This window comes from Phyllobates terribilis, unplaced genomic scaffold, assembly GCF_046119375.1.
Source record: "Phyllobates terribilis strain yellow unplaced genomic scaffold, ASM4611937v1 Scaffold_3__8_contigs__length_932513732, whole genome shotgun sequence".
In the NCBI taxonomy this organism is placed as follows: Eukaryota; Metazoa; Chordata; class Amphibia; order Anura; family Dendrobatidae; genus Phyllobates; species Phyllobates terribilis.
Window position 1 is genome coordinate 323,433,395 of NW_027362763.1, and position 22,117 is coordinate 323,455,511.

The 22,117-nt window shown below is 39.8% G+C and overlaps 1 protein-coding gene across 1 annotated transcript in view; it reads left to right on the forward strand.

The window, feature by feature from the left end:
• LOC141259323 (probable cation-transporting ATPase 13A5) overlaps positions 1–22,117 on the forward strand; it is a 417,702-nt gene that overhangs the window by 234,086 nt on the left and 161,499 nt on the right. Inside the window, exons 14-17 of the mRNA XM_073675081.1 lie at positions 9,384–9,534; positions 9,630–9,704; positions 10,660–10,816; positions 11,472–11,589. Of these exons, the coding sequence (XP_073531182.1) occupies positions 9,384–9,534; positions 9,630–9,704; positions 10,660–10,816; positions 11,472–11,589 (501 nt within the window). The remainder of the gene's footprint in view (positions 1–9,383; positions 9,535–9,629; positions 9,705–10,659; positions 10,817–11,471; positions 11,590–22,117) is intronic.

The following is a 22,117-nucleotide window of genomic DNA, read 5'->3' on the forward strand; positions in this document are numbered from 1 at the left end:
TCCAAGGCCTTTCTTTCAGGGATAGTCAGATTAAACAAGCGACTCTTGGGAAGAGTAGCTCCCGGAACAAACTCAATGGCGCAATCATAGTCCCTTTGAGGAGGTAAAACTTGCAGCGACTCCTCCGAAAAAACCCTCCAAGAATCTTGAATAGGTACAGGTAATTTCCCTTTTTCCACAGCCGCAATGCGACCATTACAACATTTATCATAGCACTTCGGACTCCAAGACTTTATCATATTAGTAGACCAGTCCAGCAAAGGATTGTGCAGTTTTAACCAAGGCAATCCTAGAACGACCGGAGAGGGTAAACTATTTAATACAACCAAGTCCAAAATTTCTTGGTGAAGTCCATTGAAGTGAGGGGAAATGCAGCAACCTTGTGAGCAATACATTTCAGGAGAGTGTTATCAATTGCAATCACAGAAATAGGTGATAAAGGTTTGGATTTCAATTTAAGTTTTTCCAAAAACCCTTTATCAATCACATTAAGTGTTGAACCACAATCCACAAATACCTGAAATTCAATCAAATTTTCCAGCCATGTAGTACTCCCTGAAAGAAATACTCCTGCAGAGCGTAAATGAGCTATACGGGCGTACCTGACTTTTTTTTTTCTTTACTTAAACGAAGCTCACAATACTTAATCAAATGGTCAGCTTTACCACAATAAAGACACAATCCCTTGGCGAACCTCTGGTCTCTTTCCTGAGAGCGGAGCTACATCGCCCCAACCTCCATTGGTTCTCCGCCGTCTGAGCAGATTTTCTGGCGACTAGGACCTGGCATTACAGGAGTCTTTACCTCATTCTGCCTAGATCTCAGCCTCCTATCCACACGAACAGCTAATTTCATGGCATCCTGCAGAGTCTCGGGTGCGGGGAATGCAATTAGCAAATCCTTAACCCTTTCACTCAGACAAGCAAGAAATAGATATTTCAGAGCAGGATCATTCCATTTGACTTCTGAAGCCCACCTTCTAAAGTGTGTACAATAATTTTCAACATCACCTGACCCCTTATTCAAATGCCTGAGTCCTGCCTCAGCAGATCGTCATATAATAGAGCCATAGCAGAAAAAAATTCTTCTACCGACCTTAAGCATGGATCATTAGGTTGGAGAGAAAAGGCCCAACCTTGTGGTTCATTGCGCAAAAGTGACATAATAAAACCAATGCGCTGTGATTCAATCCAAGAGGACCTTGGTCTCAAACGAAAATATAACAAACAAGCATTTTAAAGGAAAAAAAATCTTGCTGTTTACCATAAAAAACATCAGGCAGTCCTACCTTGGGTTCCACAAAATGCGCTCCAGAACAGCTACTCACGTGTTGCTGGAGCTCGGCCACCTCCAGAGACAATCCCTGCAAGCGTTGAGCCAAATCCTGGACTGAAGCCATACTGATCCTCGAATTTCTTTCCTTTTACTTTTATGGGCTGGACTTACTGTTATGATCTGCAACAAGTACTAAGGAAAGAAAGGGGAAGCTATCCCTACAGTAAGACTAAGCTGAATCCCTACGATGTAGCGGGCTTCTTGTTACTTACGAACAGACCCGCCTTAGTCCTTGGCTAGTCTGAACGAAGACCTATAGCATAAAGGGGAGTAGTCCCTAAGAGAACTAAGGACTGGAACAATAATGGGACACCTCCTTAACAGAGAAAGTTGTTGCAGAACACAAAAAGATAAACTGACAAAAAGATACTAGAGGTCCCCGAAGGACCAAGCGAACTGACAGAGATAGGCACAGAAGCACCTGGCTAGCAAAACAGTCAAACAACACTGAAGTCCAGCACAGCCAAAAGGGCGGAGCTGGAATATAAAGGCAGATGGTTATGTGACCGCAAAACACAAGATGGAAAAAACAAACAGGAGGGTTCTAACACACTGATTGTGAAAACTTCACATTAGACCTCTAGCAGCTTGGAATGTGTGCCTCTCCACTCTTCCTCCAGACTCTGGGACCTTAATTTCCAAGTGATATGCAAAATTTGCTTTCATCTGAAAACACCTTTGACCACTGAGCAACAGTCCAGAACTTTTTTCCTTGGCCTAGGTAAGACGCTTCTGGCGTTGTCTAATGGTCATGAGTGGCTTGACACAAGGAATGCAACACTTGTGGCCCATGTCCTGGATATGTCTGTGTGTGGTGGGCCTTGAAGCAATGACTGCAGCAGCAGTCCACTCCTTGTGAATCTCCCCCAATTTTTTGAATGGCCTTTTCTTAACAATCCTTTCAAGACTGCGGTTATCCCAGTTGCTTGTGCACCTTTTTCTACCACACTTTTTGGTTCCAGTCAACTTTCCATTAATATGCTTTGATACAGAATTCTGTGAACAGACAGCTTCTATAGCAATGACCTTTTGTGGGTTACCCTCCTTGTGGAGTGGGTTAATGACTGCCTTCTGGACATCTGTCAAGTCAGCAGTCTTCCCCATGATTGTGGAGTCTACTGAAACAGACTAAGGGACCTTTTTAAACTCGTAGGAAGTCTTTGCAGGTGTTTTTGTTAATTATTCTAATTTACTGAGATAGGGAAGGAAATTAAAAAGGAATTTTTTATTATACATATGTTCATTCTAATATCAAAAAATATACCATTCTAGAACACAGAATGGTGTTAGAATGTAATGTTGAACAACTACCCACTCTCCTAACTTAATTGGGGTGCGGTGTCAATCCTAATTAATTTAACTAAGTTAAGGGAAGAAAAAAAAAAAAAGGAAAAAAAAAACATGACATCTTAAGAGTAACCAGTCTATAAAGATTGTCTTCCTTTAAAGTCCTTACAAGTGCATATTATACCCGATGAAGGCCGTTGCTGGCAGAAACGCGTTGTTTGTTCTTAGTATAGTGTCTGAATAAATCTGATTTTGAGAAAAAGAATTTATCTGTAACCATCCTTATCCTCTGGAAGCACCGAAAAAGGGAAATCTTCTCTCCACTACAATTTACTGAGATAATGACATTTGTGTTTTCATTGGCTGTAAGCCATAATCATCAACATTAACATAAATAAGCACTTGAAATAGATCACTCTGTTTGTAATGACTCTATATAATATACTAGTTTCACTTTTTATCATCAAAAAGTCATGGTCGTCCTACAAATTCCAATAAGGTAGCTGACAAATTATAAACATTGGTATCATATAGTTCGGCCCGCATAAAATCTAAAGTATGATTAGAGACCCAACTGATTCAGCAGACTAAGAATAACAAAATTTTATTGACGGTGAATACACATACAGACATACAAATGGTAAAAATGCACCTCCAAACTGTGAGGGACACTAGGTAACATCTGACCTAAGGTATATGTTCTCATAAAATATGCTACTACTCTTAAGTATGCTGGAATGTAATTAATCGCTCACACATTAATCATTAAGCAAGTGCTGAAGTGGTAATCAGATAATATGTAGTGATGACATACCGTAGCAATAGTGGCACCGATGTAATACAAGGTCCGTCTTCCTCCTCTTTCACCTTTTGTATTGAAGAACTGAAATAAATTTACTTTTTGATGATATTCTAATTTAGAGAGATGCACCTCTATACATACATATATATACACTACCGTTCAAAAGTTTGGGGTCATTTAGAAATTTCATTATTTTTGAAAGAAAAGCACATTTTTTTTCAATGAAGCTAACATTAAATGAATCAGAAATACATTCTATACATTGTTAATGTGGTAAATGACTATTCTATCTGCAAACGTCTTGTTTTTATTGCAATATCTACATAGGTGTATAGAGGTCCATTTCCAACAACCACCACTCCAGAGTTTTAATGGTACATTGTGTTTGCTAACTGTGTAAGAAGGTTAATGGATGTTTAGAAAACCCTAGAAAACCCTTGCACAAGTATGTTAGCTCAGCTGAAAACGATTTGGCTGATTTGAGAAGCTATAAAATTGACCTTCCTTTGAGCTAGTTTAGAATCTGGAGCATTACATTTGTTTGTTCTATGAAACCCTCAAAATGGCCAGAAAAAGAGAACTTTCATGTGAAACTCTACAGTCTATTCTTGCTCTTAGAAATGAAGGCTATTCCTTGCGAGAAGTTGCCAAGAAACTGAAGATTTCCTACAACGGTGTGTACTACTCCCTTCAGAGGAGAGCACAAACAGGCTCTAACCAGAGTGGAAAGAGAAGTGGGAGACCCCGCTGCACAACTGAGCAACAAGACAAGTACATTAGAGTCTCTAGTTTGAGAAATCGACGCCTCACAGCTCCTCAACTGGCAGCTTCATTAAACAGTACACGCAAAACGCCAGTGTCAACGTCTACAGTGAAGAGGCGACTCCGGGATGCTGGCCTTCAGGGCAAAGTGGCAAAGAAAAAGCCATATCTGAGACTGGCTAATAAAAGGAAAATATTAATATGGGCAAAAGAACACAGACATTGGACAGAGGAAGATTGGAAAAAAGTTTTTATGGATAGACGAATCAAAGTTTGAGGGGTTTGGATCACACAGAAGAACATTTGTGAGACGCAGAACAACTGAAAAGTGCTGGAAGAGTGCCTAACGGCATCTGTCAAGCATGGCGGAGGTAATGTGATGGTCTGGGGTTGCTTTGGTGCTGGTAAAGTGGGAGATTTGTACAAGGTAAATGGGATTTTGAATGAGGAATGCTATCACTACATTTTGCAATGCCATGCCACACCCTGTAGACAGTGCTTGATTGGAGCCAATTTCATCCTACAACAGGAAAATGACCCAAAGCACACCTCCAAATTATGCATGAACTATTTAGGGAAGAAGCAGGCAGCTGGTATTCTATCTGTAATGGAGTGGCCAGCGCAGTCACCAGATCTGAACCCCATTGAGCTGTTGTGGGAGCAGCTTGACCGTATGGTACGCAAAAAGTGCCCATCCAGCCAATCCAACATGTGGGAGGGGCTTCAGGAAGCATGGGGTGAAATTTCTCAAGATTACCTCCGCAAACTAACAGCTAGAATGCCAAAGGTTTGCAATGCTGTAATTACTGCAAAGGGAGCATTCTTTGACGAAAGCAAAGTTTGAAGGAGAAAATTATTCTTTCTAATAAAAATCATTATTTCTAACCTTGTCAATGTCTGGACTATATTTTCTAATCATTTTGCAACTCATTTGATAAATAAAAGTATGAGTTTTCATGGAAAACACAAAATTGTCTGGGTGACCCCAATCTTTTGAACGGTAGTGTATATATAAATAAATATATATATATACACATACATATATCTAATATATATAATTGTCTTATCCCGTCTGTCTGTCTGTCCTTCTGTCCAGGAAATCCCGCGTCGCTGATTGGTCCGGCCGCGGCCAATCAGCGACGCGGGATTTCAGAAAAAAGATGTCGGCCGTTAGCGGCTCATCTGCCGCACGGAGATCAGCGGCGATGCAGCCGGGAGATGACCACGACCAATCAGCAATATTGGCACCAAATTTAAACAGGCTCTCCGTCCCTCACTAACACAGTTCGTTGATTGGTTGCTGCCGCCGGCCGCAACCAATCAGCGATATTGGCGCCAAATTTAAAAATCGCTGTGCTGATTGGTCGCGGCCGCCGGCCACGATCAATCAGCGATATTGGCACCAAATTTAAACACCGCTCTGCTGATTGCACCCGGTGTACCGCATACATATTCTAGAATACCCGATGCGTTTGAATCGGGCCACCATCTAGTATGTATATATATATACACTGCTCAAAAAAAATAAAGGGAACACTCAAATAACACATTCTAGATCTGAATGAATGAAATATTCTCATTGAATACTTTGTTCTGTACAAAGTTCAATGTGCTGACAACAAAATCACACAAAAATCATCAATGGAAATCAAATTTATTAACCAATGGAGGCCTGGATTTGGAGTCACCTCCAAAATTAAAGTGGAAAACCACACTACAGGCTGATCCAACTTTGATGTAATGTCCTTAAAACAAGTCAAAATGAGGTTCAGTATTGTGTGTGGCCTCCACGTGCCTGTATGACCTCCCTACAACGCCAGGGCATGCTCCTTATGAGGTTGCAGATGGTCTCCGGTGGTATCTCCTCCCAGACCTGGACTAAAGCATCCACAAACTCCTGGACAGTCTGTGGTGCAACGTGACATTGGTGGATGGAGTGAAACATGATGTCCCAGATGTGCTCAATCAGATTCAGGTCTGGGGAGCGGGTGGGCCAGTCCATAGCTTCAATGCCTTCATCTTGCAGGAACTGCTGACACACTCCAGCCACATGAGGTCTGGCATTGTCATGCATTAGGAGGAACCCAGGGCCAACCGCACCAGCATATGGTCTCACAAGGGGTCTGAGGATCTCATCTCGGTACCGAATGGCAGTCAGGCTACCCCTGGCGAGCACATGGAGGGCTGTGTGGCCCTCCAAAGAAATGCAACCCCACACCATTAGTGACCCACTGTCAGACCCGTCATGCTGAAGGATGTTGCAGGCAGCAGATCGCTCCCCACGGCGTCTCCAGACTCTGTTAGGTCTGTCACATGTGCTCAGTGTGAACTTGCTTTTATCTGTGAAGAGCACAGGGTGCCAGCGGCGACTTTGCCAATCCTGGTGTTCTGTGGCAAATGCCAAGCATCCTGCACGGTGTTGGGCTGTGAGCACAACCCTCATCTGTGGATGTTTGGGCCCTCATACCACCCTCATGTAGTCGGTTTCTAACTATTTGTGCAGACACATGCACATTTGTGGCCTGCTGGAGGTCATTTTGCAGGGCTCTGGCAGTGCTCCTCCTGTTCCTCCTTGCACAAAGGCGGAGGTAGCAGTCCTGCTGCTGGGTTATTGCCCCCTCCACGTCTCCTGGTGTACTGGCCTGTCTCCTGGTAGCGCCTCCAGCCTCTGGACACTACGCTGACAGACACAGCGAACCTTCTTGCCACAGCTCGCATTGATGTGCCATCCCGAATTAGCTGCACTACCTGAGCAACTTCTGTGGGTTGTAGAGTCCGTCTCATGCTACCACGAGTGTGAAAGCACAACCAACATTCAAAAGTGACCAAAACATCAGCCAGAAAGCATTGGTACTGAGATGTGGGCTGTGTTCCCCACCTGCAGAACCACTCCTTTATTGAGGGTGTTTTGATAATTGCCAATAATTTCCATCTATTGTCTATTCCATTTGCACAACAGCATGTGAAATATATATACAGGGTGGTCCAAAAGTAGGTGGACAGAAAGTGTAATAAGGTTATGAAGGGGGAGATTGATCAAACATGGGGCAAAGTGAAACTGGCTCAGTTGCCCTTTGCAACCAATCAGATTCCACTTTTCATTTCACAGACTCTTTGGAAAATGAAAGGTGGAATCTGATTGGTTGCTAAGGGCAACTGAGCCAGTTTCACAGATCTAGTTTTCACAGATAGATTTCCCCCCAAATCTGTTTTCTTTTCAGATAATTCAGATAACACATAATGGCAAATAATTTAAATACAGATCAAAGAAAATGGATTATTGGAAATCTCAAAATGCTGAAACCATTGGAGCAAATTGGGTTGAAACATTTGGTACTCAAGACCCAAAGAGATAAACCATTTATCGCATTCGTGACAAATTCAATGCCACTGGCTCAATCCTTAATGCTCCAAGAACTGGTCGACCCAAAACAGTCTGTACAGAAGATAATAAACAACTTGTTGCTGAAACATTTGTTCAGAGTCCAAAAAAGTCCACCAGAAGAGCCTCTTTGGAATTGGGAATTTCACGAGCTTCTATCATGCGAATCCTGAAATCTATTGGGAGGAAAGATTGTCGTCCACGTCTAATTCACGGTTTATTGGAGGATGATCCAGACAGGCGGCTGCAATTTAGTGTTTGATAAATCTCCCCCTTCATATCCTTATTACACTTTCTGTCCACCTACTTTTGCACCACCCTGTATATACAGTGGGGGAAATAAGTATTTGAACCCTTGCTGTTTTTGTAAGTTTGCCCACTGACAAAGACATGAACAGTCTATAATTGTAAGAGTAGGTTAATTTTAACATTGAGAGATAGAATATCCCAAAAAATCAAGAAAATCACATTGTATAAATTAGATAAATTTGTTTACATTTTGCAGTGAGAAATAAGTATTTGATCCCCTACAAATCATTATGAGTTCTGGCTCCTACAGACCAGTTAGACGCTCCTAATCAACTCGTTACCTACAATAAAGACTCCCTCAGGAGTTTTTTATACAGACAGTCACCTGTATAAAAGACTCCTGTCCCCAGACTCAATTAATCAGTCAGACTTTAACCTCTACAACATGGGCAAGACCAAAGAGCTTTCTAAGGATGTCAGGGACAAGATCATAAACCTGCACAAAACTGGAATGGGCTACAAAACTATAAGTCGCTGGGTGAGAATGAGACAACTGTTGGTGCAATAGTAAGAAAATAGAAGAAATACAAAATGACTGTCAATCGACATCGATCTGGGGCACCATTCAAAATCTCACCTCGTGGGGTATCCTTGATCATGAGGAAGGTGAGAGTTCAGCGTAAAACTACACAGGAGATCTTGTTAATGATGTCAAGGCAGCTGGGACCACAGTCACCAAGAAAACCATTGGTAACACATTACGCCTTAAAGGTTTAAAATCCTTCAGTGCCCGCAAGATCCCCCTGCTCAAGAAGGCACATGTGCAGGCCCGTCTGAAGTTTGCCAATGAACACCTGGACGATTCTGTGAGTTATTGGGAGAAGGTGCTGTGGTCAGATGAGACAAAAATTGATCTCTTTGGCATTAACTCAACTGTTTCTCTGCTAAGGGTACAGGACTACTTCACCACATCAGTGGGAAAATGGATGGAGCCATGTAAAATCCTGAGTGACAACCTCCTTCCCTCCGCCAGGACATTAAAAATGGGTCGTGGCTGGGTCTTCCAGCAAGACAATGACCCAAAACATACAGCCAAGGCAACAAAGGAGTGGCTGAAAAATAAGCACATTAAGGTCATTCAGTGGCCTAGCCAGTCTCCAGACCTTAATCCCATAGAAAACTTACCGAGGGAGTTGAAGTTCCGAGTTGCTAAGCGACAACCTCAAAATTGTAATGGTTTAGAGATGATCTGCAAAGAGGAGTGGGCCAAAATTCCTCCTGACATGTGCACAAACCTCATCATCAACTAGATGACTACTGTGCTTGCCAATAAGGGTTTTGCCACCAAGTATTAAGTGTTGTTTGCCAGAGAAATCAAATATTTATTTCTCACTGCAAAATGAAAAGAAAAAATCTAATTTATACAATGTAATTTTCTTGATTTTTCTGGGATATTCTATCTCTCAATGTTAAAAGTAAGCTACACTTAAAATTATTGACTGTTCATGTCTTTGTCAGTGGGCAAACTTATAGTACATATATCGCTCATCACTCATTGTCTATTAGTTTTCAGGAAGCAGAAGCCATTAAACCTGGTTGTACTTTACCCTGGAGCCCATTGATTGGAGCAATGGCCAGTTGTCATTCATTGGTTCTAATGGATGGAAACATACACGGAGATCCACTAGATATGAAGTTGTTTGAAGCAACCGGCTGGGTAATATTGATCCTCTGACTGTGCCAGAAAATGTAACACATTAACTCAGCAACATATTTCCTTTGTTTTATTTACAGTTTTAAACTTTTTTTTAGCACCTTGAAGAATTCAAGGCAAACAACAAATCTGGTTCATATTCTATTGTCACCCCAGGATCACAGACACTGAATGTAAGTTGTATGGAACTAAAATCAAATTAAATAGAATTGGTAAAGCTATATCTACATTTGCTATAGGTGCTTTCATCAAGAGTTACTTAGTGTTAAAATTCAGAAACCTCAATGGACCTGAGAGACCGCATTATAAATCACTAGGGACCATACTATGGATCTCGCACATACTATAGATCTGGCATTATTATAATCAATAATCCAGATATGAACAAAGATTAAAACAAAAGATTTTCTGTCTCATTTCACCCTAGACTGTAGATAATTATTTTCTTAGCTAATCAGGATCTAATGTCTACTTTACATAGATGACATTTTTCTAAAATATACTAAAATGTTGCAATTAATAATCATCATTATCATTATTATTATTATTATAGTCTTAGAACTACATCAGTCAGCAAGTAGTAAAAATGGATGCATCTAGTATAGTGACAAAATAGTAATCAACAAATCTGGAAAACACAATGGCTTATACCGTTAAAGAGAGCCTGACAGGCCTTGGCTGTATTATATTAGCATTTCAGAGAAAAAACATACTTTAACCTCTTTACGACAGGGCCAATATCCATTTTGCGTCTTCATTTTTTGCTCCCTTTCTTCCTAGAGCCATAACTCCAGCCATAGGCTCAATTAAAGGGTCGATATTGACTTTTAGGATTGCTGCTTGCTTCCTATAGGTGGGACTAGAGATCTAGTTCCCTTCCTCTCTGAAGAGACAATTTGCATATTTCCCAGAGGAGCATTGCGGCTTAAATGTCTCCTCACCTTGACATGCTTAACATGTCACTCTCCGCAAGGAGAAACATTACCCCTTGGATACCTGCCACTAACTAAAATCCAAGACATAAATTAGGAACACAAGTCTGGAAAATTCTATCCATAATACAACCAAGTTATTGAATACACTGAATGAAATCTGATAAAATGGTTGTAACACTGATTATTTTGATAGGTTCCTGTCAAAGGATTCTGCATTTTTTACCAATTCCCCTTTTCCTCAAGTCTTCAGCGCATGTCTGTTATTACCAGGACAGTAGGAGAAATGAACGTCTCAGTTTTCATGAAAGGAGCTCCAGAAATGATAATTCAGTTTTGCAAGAAAGAAACAGGTATTTTAGATACAGTTTATTAGAAAGTTTGCTTGGTATTGAAGACCTATTATGCAAAAAGATCATATTAAAAAGGTTGTCTGATAAAAAAAAAACATGTCCTCCCACCATAGTTGATTTAAAAAACAAAAAAGTTCTTTACTCACCATCCCCAGGTCCATCGCTGTGTCTCCACCACTTCTTCCAGTGTCTGTTATTGTCTGTCGCACCATCATGTCGACAACTCTACAAACAATAAGAGAGCTCAGCAGCTCCAAGCCCCTTGATTTAAAGCAGCTGTCAATGTGACGGAATCACGGCAGACAATGACAAACACCAGGAGCAGCAATGTAGACACAGTGCTGGACTCAGGAAATGTGAGTAGAAGAGTTTTTTTTTTTAAAAAAATAGGGTACAGGAACCAAACCAAAATCAGACAACTGCTTTAAATAGGGTACAGTGGGGAGATTAATTTTCAAATCCAGTATCTGGTGGACAAGGCAGAAATTAAGTGGGGTTTTCCTCATTCTACATCTCTCTCGGAATTTTCAACATCATGTTTTTCTATCTAAAGCTACTTAAAATATTATAGTTCTAGAACATATTTAGAAAAAGACAAAGCAAAATAAAGATGTGTTTGTATACAATCAGTATAATCATTTTATTCTACATACAGTGCCAGACAATTTTTCTTGCATCCTCGACCATTATACGATGCAAGGTTTCCGTGTCATTGGCGTTGCATTTAAGGATTTCAAATCAAATGAAGCTATTAATGTGAATACTTTGAAAAGGTAAGTACATTTAAATGTTTCTGTAGAACCAACTTCTTATTATGTAGTCTTTATTGTATGTTTTACAAGTAAATAAATAAATAATAATAATTCAGATGCAGGAACCAGGTTATTGTATATATAAAGGCCGATAGCCTGGCATTCAGCCAACATTGCTATGTGTACCAAAATCTTATCAGAAATGTTCAAATGTTTTCACATTCCTGACCAGGCCATTTTTTTAAATTCATAGCCCCTCTCAAGTGACCCCATTTTGCAAATTACACACATCTGGGAATTTATCTACAGGTGTAGTGACGATTTTAACTTCATGTAGATTTTCTAGAAACAAGCAGTAGTGGATCTTTCTGACTGAAAATTGCAAATCTGCCATTGAAGTGCCTGGATATTGCAGTGCCCAGTATTTTGTAGTGCCCAGTACATTGTAGTGTGCATACACATTGTGCCCAGCTCGTGCTTCTGAAGACATGTACCTCGTAAATTAAACGGGCTCTAATAGCTACAGAAATGCCAAACATGTGTATGCTAAAGGTGGATGCTAAATGTGGTTTAGGCACACTTTGGGGCTCAGAAGGGAAGGGGCATTTGGATTTGCGATCGCAGAATTTGATAGTAATCAAAGACCTTCATAGGGATGTATTAAAAGAGAGTACACAAAATCAGATGCAAAAAAACCATTTAATAACCATAAACGTAGTAAAGCAAAAAATACCCACATTTCACATCTACCACCAAATAGCCTCCAGTTTTCTGGACATAACTATTACTATACATTAAAATTAGGTAAAAAAAAACTTATTTGCAAGGCACATAGATGCTACTGGAGTCATATTCACTCAGATTCAGACTTTAAAAGTTCAGCAGAAGAAACACATTGGCAGAGAGAAAAGCAAGGTTGGCAGATCATATTATCAAATTTTGTCATATCTGAGATTAATATTACGTGTGCAGGTGCAATGTGCCTGAAAGGCCATTTCTAAGAAAATCCTTTTATTTGTTAAAAAAAACCCTACTTATTTCTATGAAATATCCACAAACTTTTCATTATTCATTAATAAAACGAGAAAAATAATTAATTGTATAGAAAAAAAAATGGAAAGTATGAAGCTTCAAAAGTGAGAACCTTCAGGCGCAATGAGCCTGAGAGGCCACCGAGGTCACACCTGCTCTCCACAAGTACTGCAGTAAAACTTAGTGGGGGGGTTTCAAGCAGGCCCTAAAGATAGGAAGGTACTGGGAGGGCCTGAATCCCCTCCCGCCTTGGAGAGGAGGGGGAAACAAAAATGTGTAAGCTGGGCCTGTTAGGCCCACTGCACCTGACGCAGAATTAAAAGAAATGCATGTCATGTTGGAAAAAAATAAAAATACAGAAAATTAATTGATAGAGGGAGAGATAGATATAGGAGAGCTGCCAGACTGCTTCATAATTACACAAAAGCAAGCCATCAATATTTCTGAATCAAAAATCACTTAACTTTGTGACTGACTCATTGTAACATCGGCATCCCAAGCCAGGTACGCTTTCACTGGAGACGGAATGCACCATAATGTGCTTTGCTGCACCCATACTAGGGCAGAGCAAAATGCACGGACTGACAATGCTACTACACAGGCACAGGATTTCTTTGCACTATGTGGATGACACAGAATGAGTCATCTACATCAATTAGATCTCGAGGACACCCATTGGACTGGAGGATGCTCCTTTAAATACAGCATGGGGGCAATTCAAATGTTTTTTGGGGGTGTATACAGTGGCAGTCAGGAGACCATATACACTTTTGTGTAATGCAGCACAGGAGCAGATAACGGTGGGGGCATTTGTTGAGAGATTGAAAAACTGGTGACAGGCTCCATTTATATTTCTAAATAGCTTTAAGCACTTTTTTTCTTTTGAATCCGTTTTTTTTTTTTTGGAGGGGTAGCTCTATGCTTCTGTTTACCTTAGGCCCCATTCACATGCCTGATTTTCTTGTACATGTGCTATACATTATTTAGCAGATAACAAGCAGACATATTATAGCATTCAACTACCCGTGACAAAATATGCAAAACATATGACCCAGCAAATATTGAAAACTAACACATAAAGTGATAAAACAATGTCAAGCACAATTTCTGTCCTTATAGCTTACAACCAATTGCTTCCGGTTTACTAAAATCGCCAGGAAAATGGCATCACAACAGCCTGATAGAAGTAATCACACTTTTTAAAAAAATACAGTTTAAGTACAGTGGCGATTAAATGTTTTGTAACACCACGCACAACATTTACAAATTTGTCTATATTCTACTGAACAAAAGAAGGGGACACAATAGAATGTAGTTTGTATGCTGTTTCTGGATAATCCATTTTATTTTTATTTCTTTATTATTTTTTCTTTGAATGAAAATATATTTTTTTCCGACTCAGTATAGCATTTGCATTTTTTCTTAAAATGGTGCATCCTTTTTAATTACAGCAATTTTCAAATCACTTAATTGTGATTTGGTTTTGTTCTGTTATCAATATAGTAAACTTGGTTTTGTTGCCATTTCTGTATAGTAAACATGATTCTTGTATTCCCGTATTTGTATCAGTGTAATAAGCTTGTTTCTGTGATCAGATCACATTGTTATTTGTGTAGTGTTAAAGTTTGTGCAGACGCCTTATTATCCGTCCAAGTGCAATGCGATAAAAAAAAAAAAATAGGATCTCATTTGGATCAATGTTGGTGTATGGGGTCGTGCATATGTCGAGTTTTTTCCTCAGACAGACCCTGCCCAAGGAAAAAATTGCTACATGTCCGAGTTTGCTCTGATATTCAAATAGCACTCGGTCATGCAAGTCAATGAGTGCGTGAATATCATTGGACTGCACTCGCACCGACACAATGGAGAAGATGGAGAAATTTTGTTATCCATCTTCTCTTCAGTGTGCTCAGATTTTCTCATCAGAGAATTGGACCACTCTATGCTGACACTCTGAACAGACTTTTATCAAAGTGTCACTTGGATAATTGGCCCAATTCTCTTGCACAAGAAAATATATGGCTATCTGTACATGGCCTTAGAGTGATTCTTGTATTCCGTGTTTGCAGACTGCTGTAGCCTAGTGTTCGTATCTAGGGTATCTGCAAACAATGGTTTATTTGAGGTGGCATGGCCGCTTCACCAAAAAATCTGTAGTCTTTTTCCTGAAGCAGCCACATTTTTTTGTGCTACCAGTGTCTTTTCTCAAGACTTTCTATTATAGTTGCGAGTAACTGAGCGTGCTACTTCTTAAAAGAAGTAACAAAAGATGGAACATGTACAGCATTGTCGTTTTACATTGCTGTGCACTAAGTTTATTTTCAGCGGCCGGTTTGTGGCGTTTTTTTCAGGTGGGAGGTGACTGCCGCAATCCGCCTGAAAAAGAGGTTGCATGCACATACCCTTACATTGGTTCAGCATCTCAACATGAAAACGATATGACCAGTCTCATCTTTTAAAGGTTACCTCAGCCACATCTATAAGAAAGGCAAGGCAGCGCTAAACTGGCTAAAGATGCACTACGCATGGGTCAGTGGTGTGTGCTTGCCCCCCCCCCCACTGAAACTTGCCAGCCCCTACATATAAGAGACATTAAATTTGAGGAGAGTAACTTCTCTGTAGATAAAATTTTTCCAGTAAAATCCATGCAAACAGGCAAAGGGTTTTTTTTGTCAGATCCGATTGTCTCTAATCAGGATTGATCAGGATGTCAGCACTTTGGACAGTTAGACATGTTTCAGAAACTCACAATAGTCTAGGAAATGCACTTCACTGCTAAATCCTTTTAGTTATTTCTTTGAGCTATTTTTTTAAATAACAGAAACTATTGACTTTACAGAATGTTATGTCTCAAAAAATGTCTCAAGAATCTGACATTTTTAATAGCAAAAACTTTTACTGTGGTTCTAATTCATTCATCACTCTTCCCCACAAAGCTTTCCTCAGTGCTGTGCTGCATACATCTCCACCCTCATCTCTGTTTGTCAACCACTCTACCTGTTCTGCTAATGATCTAAGACTAACATCCTTTAAAATACGAACATCCACATCCATCTCAAAAACTTTTCTCATGCTGCACAAGTTCTCTGGACTGAATTACCGCAGAAAATATGGATAATCCTCAGAGTCAACAATTTTAAGGGCACCCTAAAAACACAACTTTTTTAGACTGACCTATCACATGACAAAGGAATTCTAACTTCTTAATTCTGCCTTCCTACATTTGCCTCAGAATCTGCTCTTAATCTGTTTCCACACCCTCCATGCACTTTGTATTTGTACTTATGCAGATAGTGGCTGGTGACCGGTTCATACAGCGTTATATGAATACCCTTATTTATTAGAATGATGGCTGGCAGTGAGGCAGACCATGCGGCCGCTATGCCAATGCTGCTCCCCCATCCCCAGGTATCGCACTTTCCAAAGCAGTGGGGAAACGAGGAGTGATGAGTATTTTTTTTAAATCAATGAGTACATTGTGGGGGCAATTATACTATGTAGAAGGCTATGTGGGGCCAATTATCCTGTGTGGCCCAATATACTATATGGAGGGCTATGGGGGGCCCATTATACTATATGGAAGGCTATGTGGGGCCCATTTTGCTATATGGAAGGCTATGTAGGGCCAATTATACTATATGGAAGGCTATGTGGGGCCCATTATATATGGAAGGATATGTGGGGCCAATTATACTATATGGAAGGCTATGTGGGGCCCATTATACTATATGGAAGGATATGTGGGGCCCATTTAGGCTATGTGGGGTCCATTATACTATAAGGAAGGATATGTGGGGCCCATTATGCTATATGGAATGCTATGTGGGGGCCATTATACTATAAATAAGGATATGTGGGGGCCTTATGATATATGGAATGCCATGTTTGGCCCATTATACTATATGGAAGGCTATATGGGACCCATCATATGATATGGAAGGTTATGTGGGACCCATTATATGATATGGAAGGCTATGTGGGGCCATTATAATATTTGAAAGGCTATGTGTGGGGCACAATGTTTGGAGGGATATGTGGTGGGTATTATACTGTTTGGAAGGTTATGCGGGGGTCATTATACTGTATGGAGGGCTATGTGGCGTGCTATTATACTGTTTGCAGGGCTATGTAGAAGATCATTATACTGTTTGCAGGGTGTTGGGGGGGTCACTATGCTGCTTGCAGAGCTATGTGGGGGTATACTCTTTGAGGGGCTATGTGAGGGGCCATTATACTGTTTTCAGGACTATATGGGGGTTATTATACTGTTTGCAGGGCTATGTGGGGGCCATTGTACTGTTTGGAGGGTTGTTTGGGGGCCATTTTACTGTGTGGAGGGCTGTGTCAGAGTAACAGTTGGGGCATCATACTGTGTTTGGGTCACCGTACTTTGCCAGGGGGTGGGGAAGGGTACAGTATTGTCTATTGTCATCATACTGTGTGTGTGGAGTATAATGTGGTGGGATTCCCTGTTGGTACTTTTCTGTGACCCCACCAAATAATATTTTATTTTTTTGTTGGGGGGCAATTAGAACTTCTGCTTTGCGTCTGTCTACCCTATTTCTTTACTCCTTCCAGAGTGTAAGCTTGTGAGCAGGGACCCCCACTCCTCGTGCTAAAGAGAACCTGTCAGCAATATTTTGCTAAATATAGTACAGAGATGGCTATATTGGCCTTGCAGTACTGATTAAAATTACATCTGTTTTGAAGAAATCCATTTTATGTTTTTTTCTGATCATTGTTTGAAGCTTTCTTGGTTAATCTCGGCACTACATCTTATTTACACAGAACTGTGTGGTGCCGAGTGATGACTTTTTTTTAAATAAGTTTAAAAATCATTTCATTTGTCAAATGATCATTTTGATGGTTTATTGTGTGATCAGTAGCCAGACTGAAAATCAGGAAATGAATGTACCTAAGAAAACTCATTCTTAAAGCAAAGTGGATCTTTTGCAGTTCAAATTCGCATGTGTTGCCGAATTTTCCCCAAAAACTTGATTCACGGCAAGAAAAATTTGCAGCCAATCTTAAAACTACAAAATCTCTAGTTACCTGGAAAATATGTGCATAACACTCTGATTTCTCTTATGATTGCTTTGAACCTCTTTTGAGCTGTTTAATGCAAACACAGCCTTATTATTGTCTAAGTAACTCTAACCTCTGTAGCTAGGTGAAAATAAATGGTAACCTGTAGTAATCAATAACCTATTTATAAGCATACTGCAGTATCAGACTTTTTAGGCTAATTAAATAGTAAAAATGGTCCAAAAATTATCCCTTTTTGGTGGCTGATGCCTGCCGTGCCGATGGTGTTCATGGGTTGTAATATTGGACTATTACAACAAGGAAGAGTGCAAAAAAAAAAAAAAAAAAATATATATATATATATATATATATATATATATATATATACAGTACAGACCAAAAGTTTGGACACACCTTCTCATTTAAAGATTTTTCTGTATTTTCATGACTATGAAAATTGTACATTCACACTGAAGGCATCAAAACTATGAATTAACACATGTGGAATTATATACTTAACAAAAAAATGTGAAAGAACTGAAAATATGTCTTATATTCTAGGTTCTTCAAAGTAGCCACCTTTTGCTTTGATGACTGCTTTGCACACTCTTGGCATTTTCTTGATGAGCTTCAAGAGGTAGTCAACGGAAATGGTCTTACAACAATCTTGATGGAGTTCCCAGAGATGCTTAGCCCTTGTTGGCCCTTTTGCCTTCACTCTGCGGTCCAGCTCACCCCAAACCATCTCGATTGGGCTCAGGTCTGGTGACTGTGGAGGCCAGGTCATCTGGTGTAGCACCCCATCACTCTTCTACTTGGTCAAATAGCCCATACACAGCCTGGAGGTGTGTTTGGGGTCATTATCTTGTTGAAAAATAAATGATGGTCCAACTAAACGCAAACCGGATGAAATAGCATGCCGCTGCAAGATGCTGTGGTAGCCATGCTGGTTCAGTATGCCTTCAATTTTGAATAAATCCCCAACAGTGTCACCAGCAAAGCACCCCACACCATCACACCTCCTCCTCCATGCTTCACGGTGGGAACCAGGCATGTAGAATCTATCCGTTCACATTTTCTGCGTCGCACAAAGACACGGTGGTTGGAACCAAAGATCTCAAATTTGGACTCATCAGAACAAAGCACAGATTTGCGCTGGTCTAATGTCCATTCCTTGTGTTCTTTCGCCCAAACAAGTCTCTTCTGCTTGTTGCCTGTCCTTAGCAATGGTTTCCTAGCAGCTATTTTACCATGAAGGACTGCTGCACAAAGTCTCCTCTTAACAGTTGTTGAAGAGATGTGTCTGCTGCTAGAACTCTGTGTGGCATTGACCTGGTCTCTAATCTGAGCTGCTGTTAACCTGTGATTTCTGAGGCTGGTGACTCGGATAAACTTATCCTCAGAAGCAGAAGTGACTCTTGGTGTTCCTTTCCTGGGGCAGTCCTCATGTGAGCCAGTTTCTTTGTAGCGCTTGATGGTTTTTGCAACTGCACTTGGGGACACTTTCAAAGTTTTCCCAATTTTTCGGATTGACTGACCTTCATTTCTTAAAGTAATGATGGCCACTCATTTTTCTTTACTTAGCTGCTTTTTTCTTGCCATAATACAAATTCTAACAGTCTATTCAGTAGGACTATCAGCTGTGTATCCACCAGACTTCTGCACAACATAACTGATGGTCCCAACCCCATTTATAAGGCAAGAAATCCCACTTATTAAACCTGACAGGGCACACCTGTGAAGTGAAAACTATTTTCGGTGACTACCTCTTGAAGCTCATCAAGAGAATGCCAAGAGTGTGCAAAGCAGTCATCAAAGCAAAAATGACTACTTTGAAGAACATAGAATCTAAGACATATTTTCAGTTGTTTCACACTGTTTTGTTAAGTATATAATTCCACATGTGTTAATTCATAGTTTTGATGCCTTCAGTGTGAATGTACAATTTTCATAGTCATGAAAATACAGAAAAATCTTTAAATGAGAAGGTGTGTCCAAACTTTTGGTCTGTACTGTATATATATATATATATATATAATATATATTTACAACAAACACACTTTGTGAGATAGACAAGTGTGTTTAAATTTCTGGAGATGTTTGTTGTGGAGATTTTTCACACGTGTCTTTAAAACAATAAAATAAAAATAAACTAAAATTATAGTTTGCCCGTCTCACAAACCTGGAAGTACACTTTCTATGACACAAAAGCATAGCTTTCAGGATTTTTCTTCAGAAACAAAATCATAATAGCGGGGAATTAAACTGCCCTCCTTGTTTGCAGCATATAAAGAATAAAACAATGTCATTAAGATGCTGTAACTGCAGATGCTGTATATCAAAGATCAATCGATCAATCAATTCACAGTCACATTAATTCAAGTACAGCAACTTTTTATATCACTTGAATCTTTTGATTATTATTCACAGACTGAGACTATCACTCCAATTTTCAATGCGCTTCAGTAGTACACCAAAATAAGATTTAGGCCTTTTTCTATGCCTATGTGGAATGAGCTGTAGACTCTGACTGCCTATCCCTATGCTGTAAAAGCATTAAATGGCGTTGTTTGGTGAGCACTTTTCTTTTATACTGGATGGGATACACACCCCCTAATTGGCTGTACTACACCATGTGATAAGATTGATGCAATGCATTATAGGGAAGCCCGCACGGCCAGGCCAGGCCTGACATCATCAGCTTGCTCTAAGTCCACTGCAGTATTCAGAATTATGTGAAATGGTGACAGATTTTTTTTTTATTCATGATAATCAAATTTTCAATTCATGGGGAGGGGAGAATTTCATAAAATTTGTTTAGAAGACATCCGTAGCAGATCGGTCTTCTCATCTTTACTCATTCCTGATTATTAGCCAGTGTAAATGAATATAAAGCTGCATTTACATGGGCCAATTATCGGGAATGATCTTTTTTGATAATCAGCCAGTATGAACAGGAATGTTTTAATCAGTTACTGTTATTGTTTGCTCTTCAGAAACTTGCAAGATTCCAGGAAATGCAGTTCACTGCAAAATCATCTTAGTCATTTTCTAAGCTATTTCCTCTTTTTCTAAATAAACAGAAAATGTTTAGTTCATATGACTGTCATATGACAGAAAGGGAACAATATTCAATGAATGAACTGTATGCTTAATGCCAGTGTTTGCTACACTCTACAAATAGGTTGTTCACATCTTTAAAATAACTAATACTATCTACCAATAAATATGTTACTCTAAATTAGGGCAGCATGTTACCTGTGCGGGTCTATTGTACTTGGAAAATTGGCAAACACAAAATTATTGTGTAGTTTAACTAATAGGAGCATTCACAGATTACAGTGGATTTATACTCCCTCATTAACCGGTTCCCGACTGCCCACTGTAGATAAACGTCGGCGCTTGCTGGGCTCTGTGCAGCGCCGACATTTAAAAACGGTGGGTGGTCTCGCAGCGCTCATGACCCCCAGGGTCCTGCAAGCGCTGCGATTCCGGTGCAGAGCGTTAGCTCTGACAGGGAACATCATCGGGACCTGATTGGATCAGGTCCCAGTGATGTTAACCCTTTGCTTTGTTCTATATGCCGCGATCTATAGTGATCGCGGCATATAGAAGATAGAAGGAGGAGAGGGGGTCGTCTTACTTACCTCTCCGACGACCCCTGATAACTTCCAGGACCTGGGGTTGCTATGGCAGCTGGAGGTCACATGACCGCCTCCAGATCTGCCATATATGGTGTCCTGCCTGGCTTAGCCTGCAGCTGAAGCCAGGCAGGAGACTATGACTGTGAAACAGTCAGCGAAGATATCATGTAATGTAATACATGTCTATTAAATTACATGAGATCAGTGATCAGAAAAATAAAAATTAATGTCCCATACAGGGACTAAGTAAAAATGTAAAAAAAAGTAAAAAAAAAGTTTTTAAACTGTAAAAAAAAAAATCACAAAATAAATAAAAATAAATAAATAAAATATTAAACCAATAAATCCGTATATTTTTGCAAAACCAAAAAAAGTATACATATTTGGTATCGCCGCGTCTGAAACAACCCGAGCTATAAAGCTGTCACACTAATTAACTCCTTCTGTGCACACTGTAATAAAAATAAATAAAAAACGGACCAAAAAAATATGCTTTTTCATCATATCACCAAACAAAAAGTGGAAAAAAATGCGATCAAAAAACAAAATAGAAATAAAAATGGTACCGCTGAAAACATCATCTTGTTCCGCAAAAAAAAAGCCGCAATACAGCTCCATCAGCCGAAAAATAAAAAAGTTATAGCGCTCAGAATAAAGCAATGCAAAAAAAATATTTTTTTCTATAAAATTGTTTTATTGTGTAAAAGCGCCAAAACATAAAAAAAAATACAGTAAGTGTAGTATCGCTGTAAACGTACTGACCCAAACAATAACGCTGCTTGATCACTTTTACCACACGCAGAACGGCATAAAAAAAAAAACTCAAAAAACAATTCCTGAATTGTTTA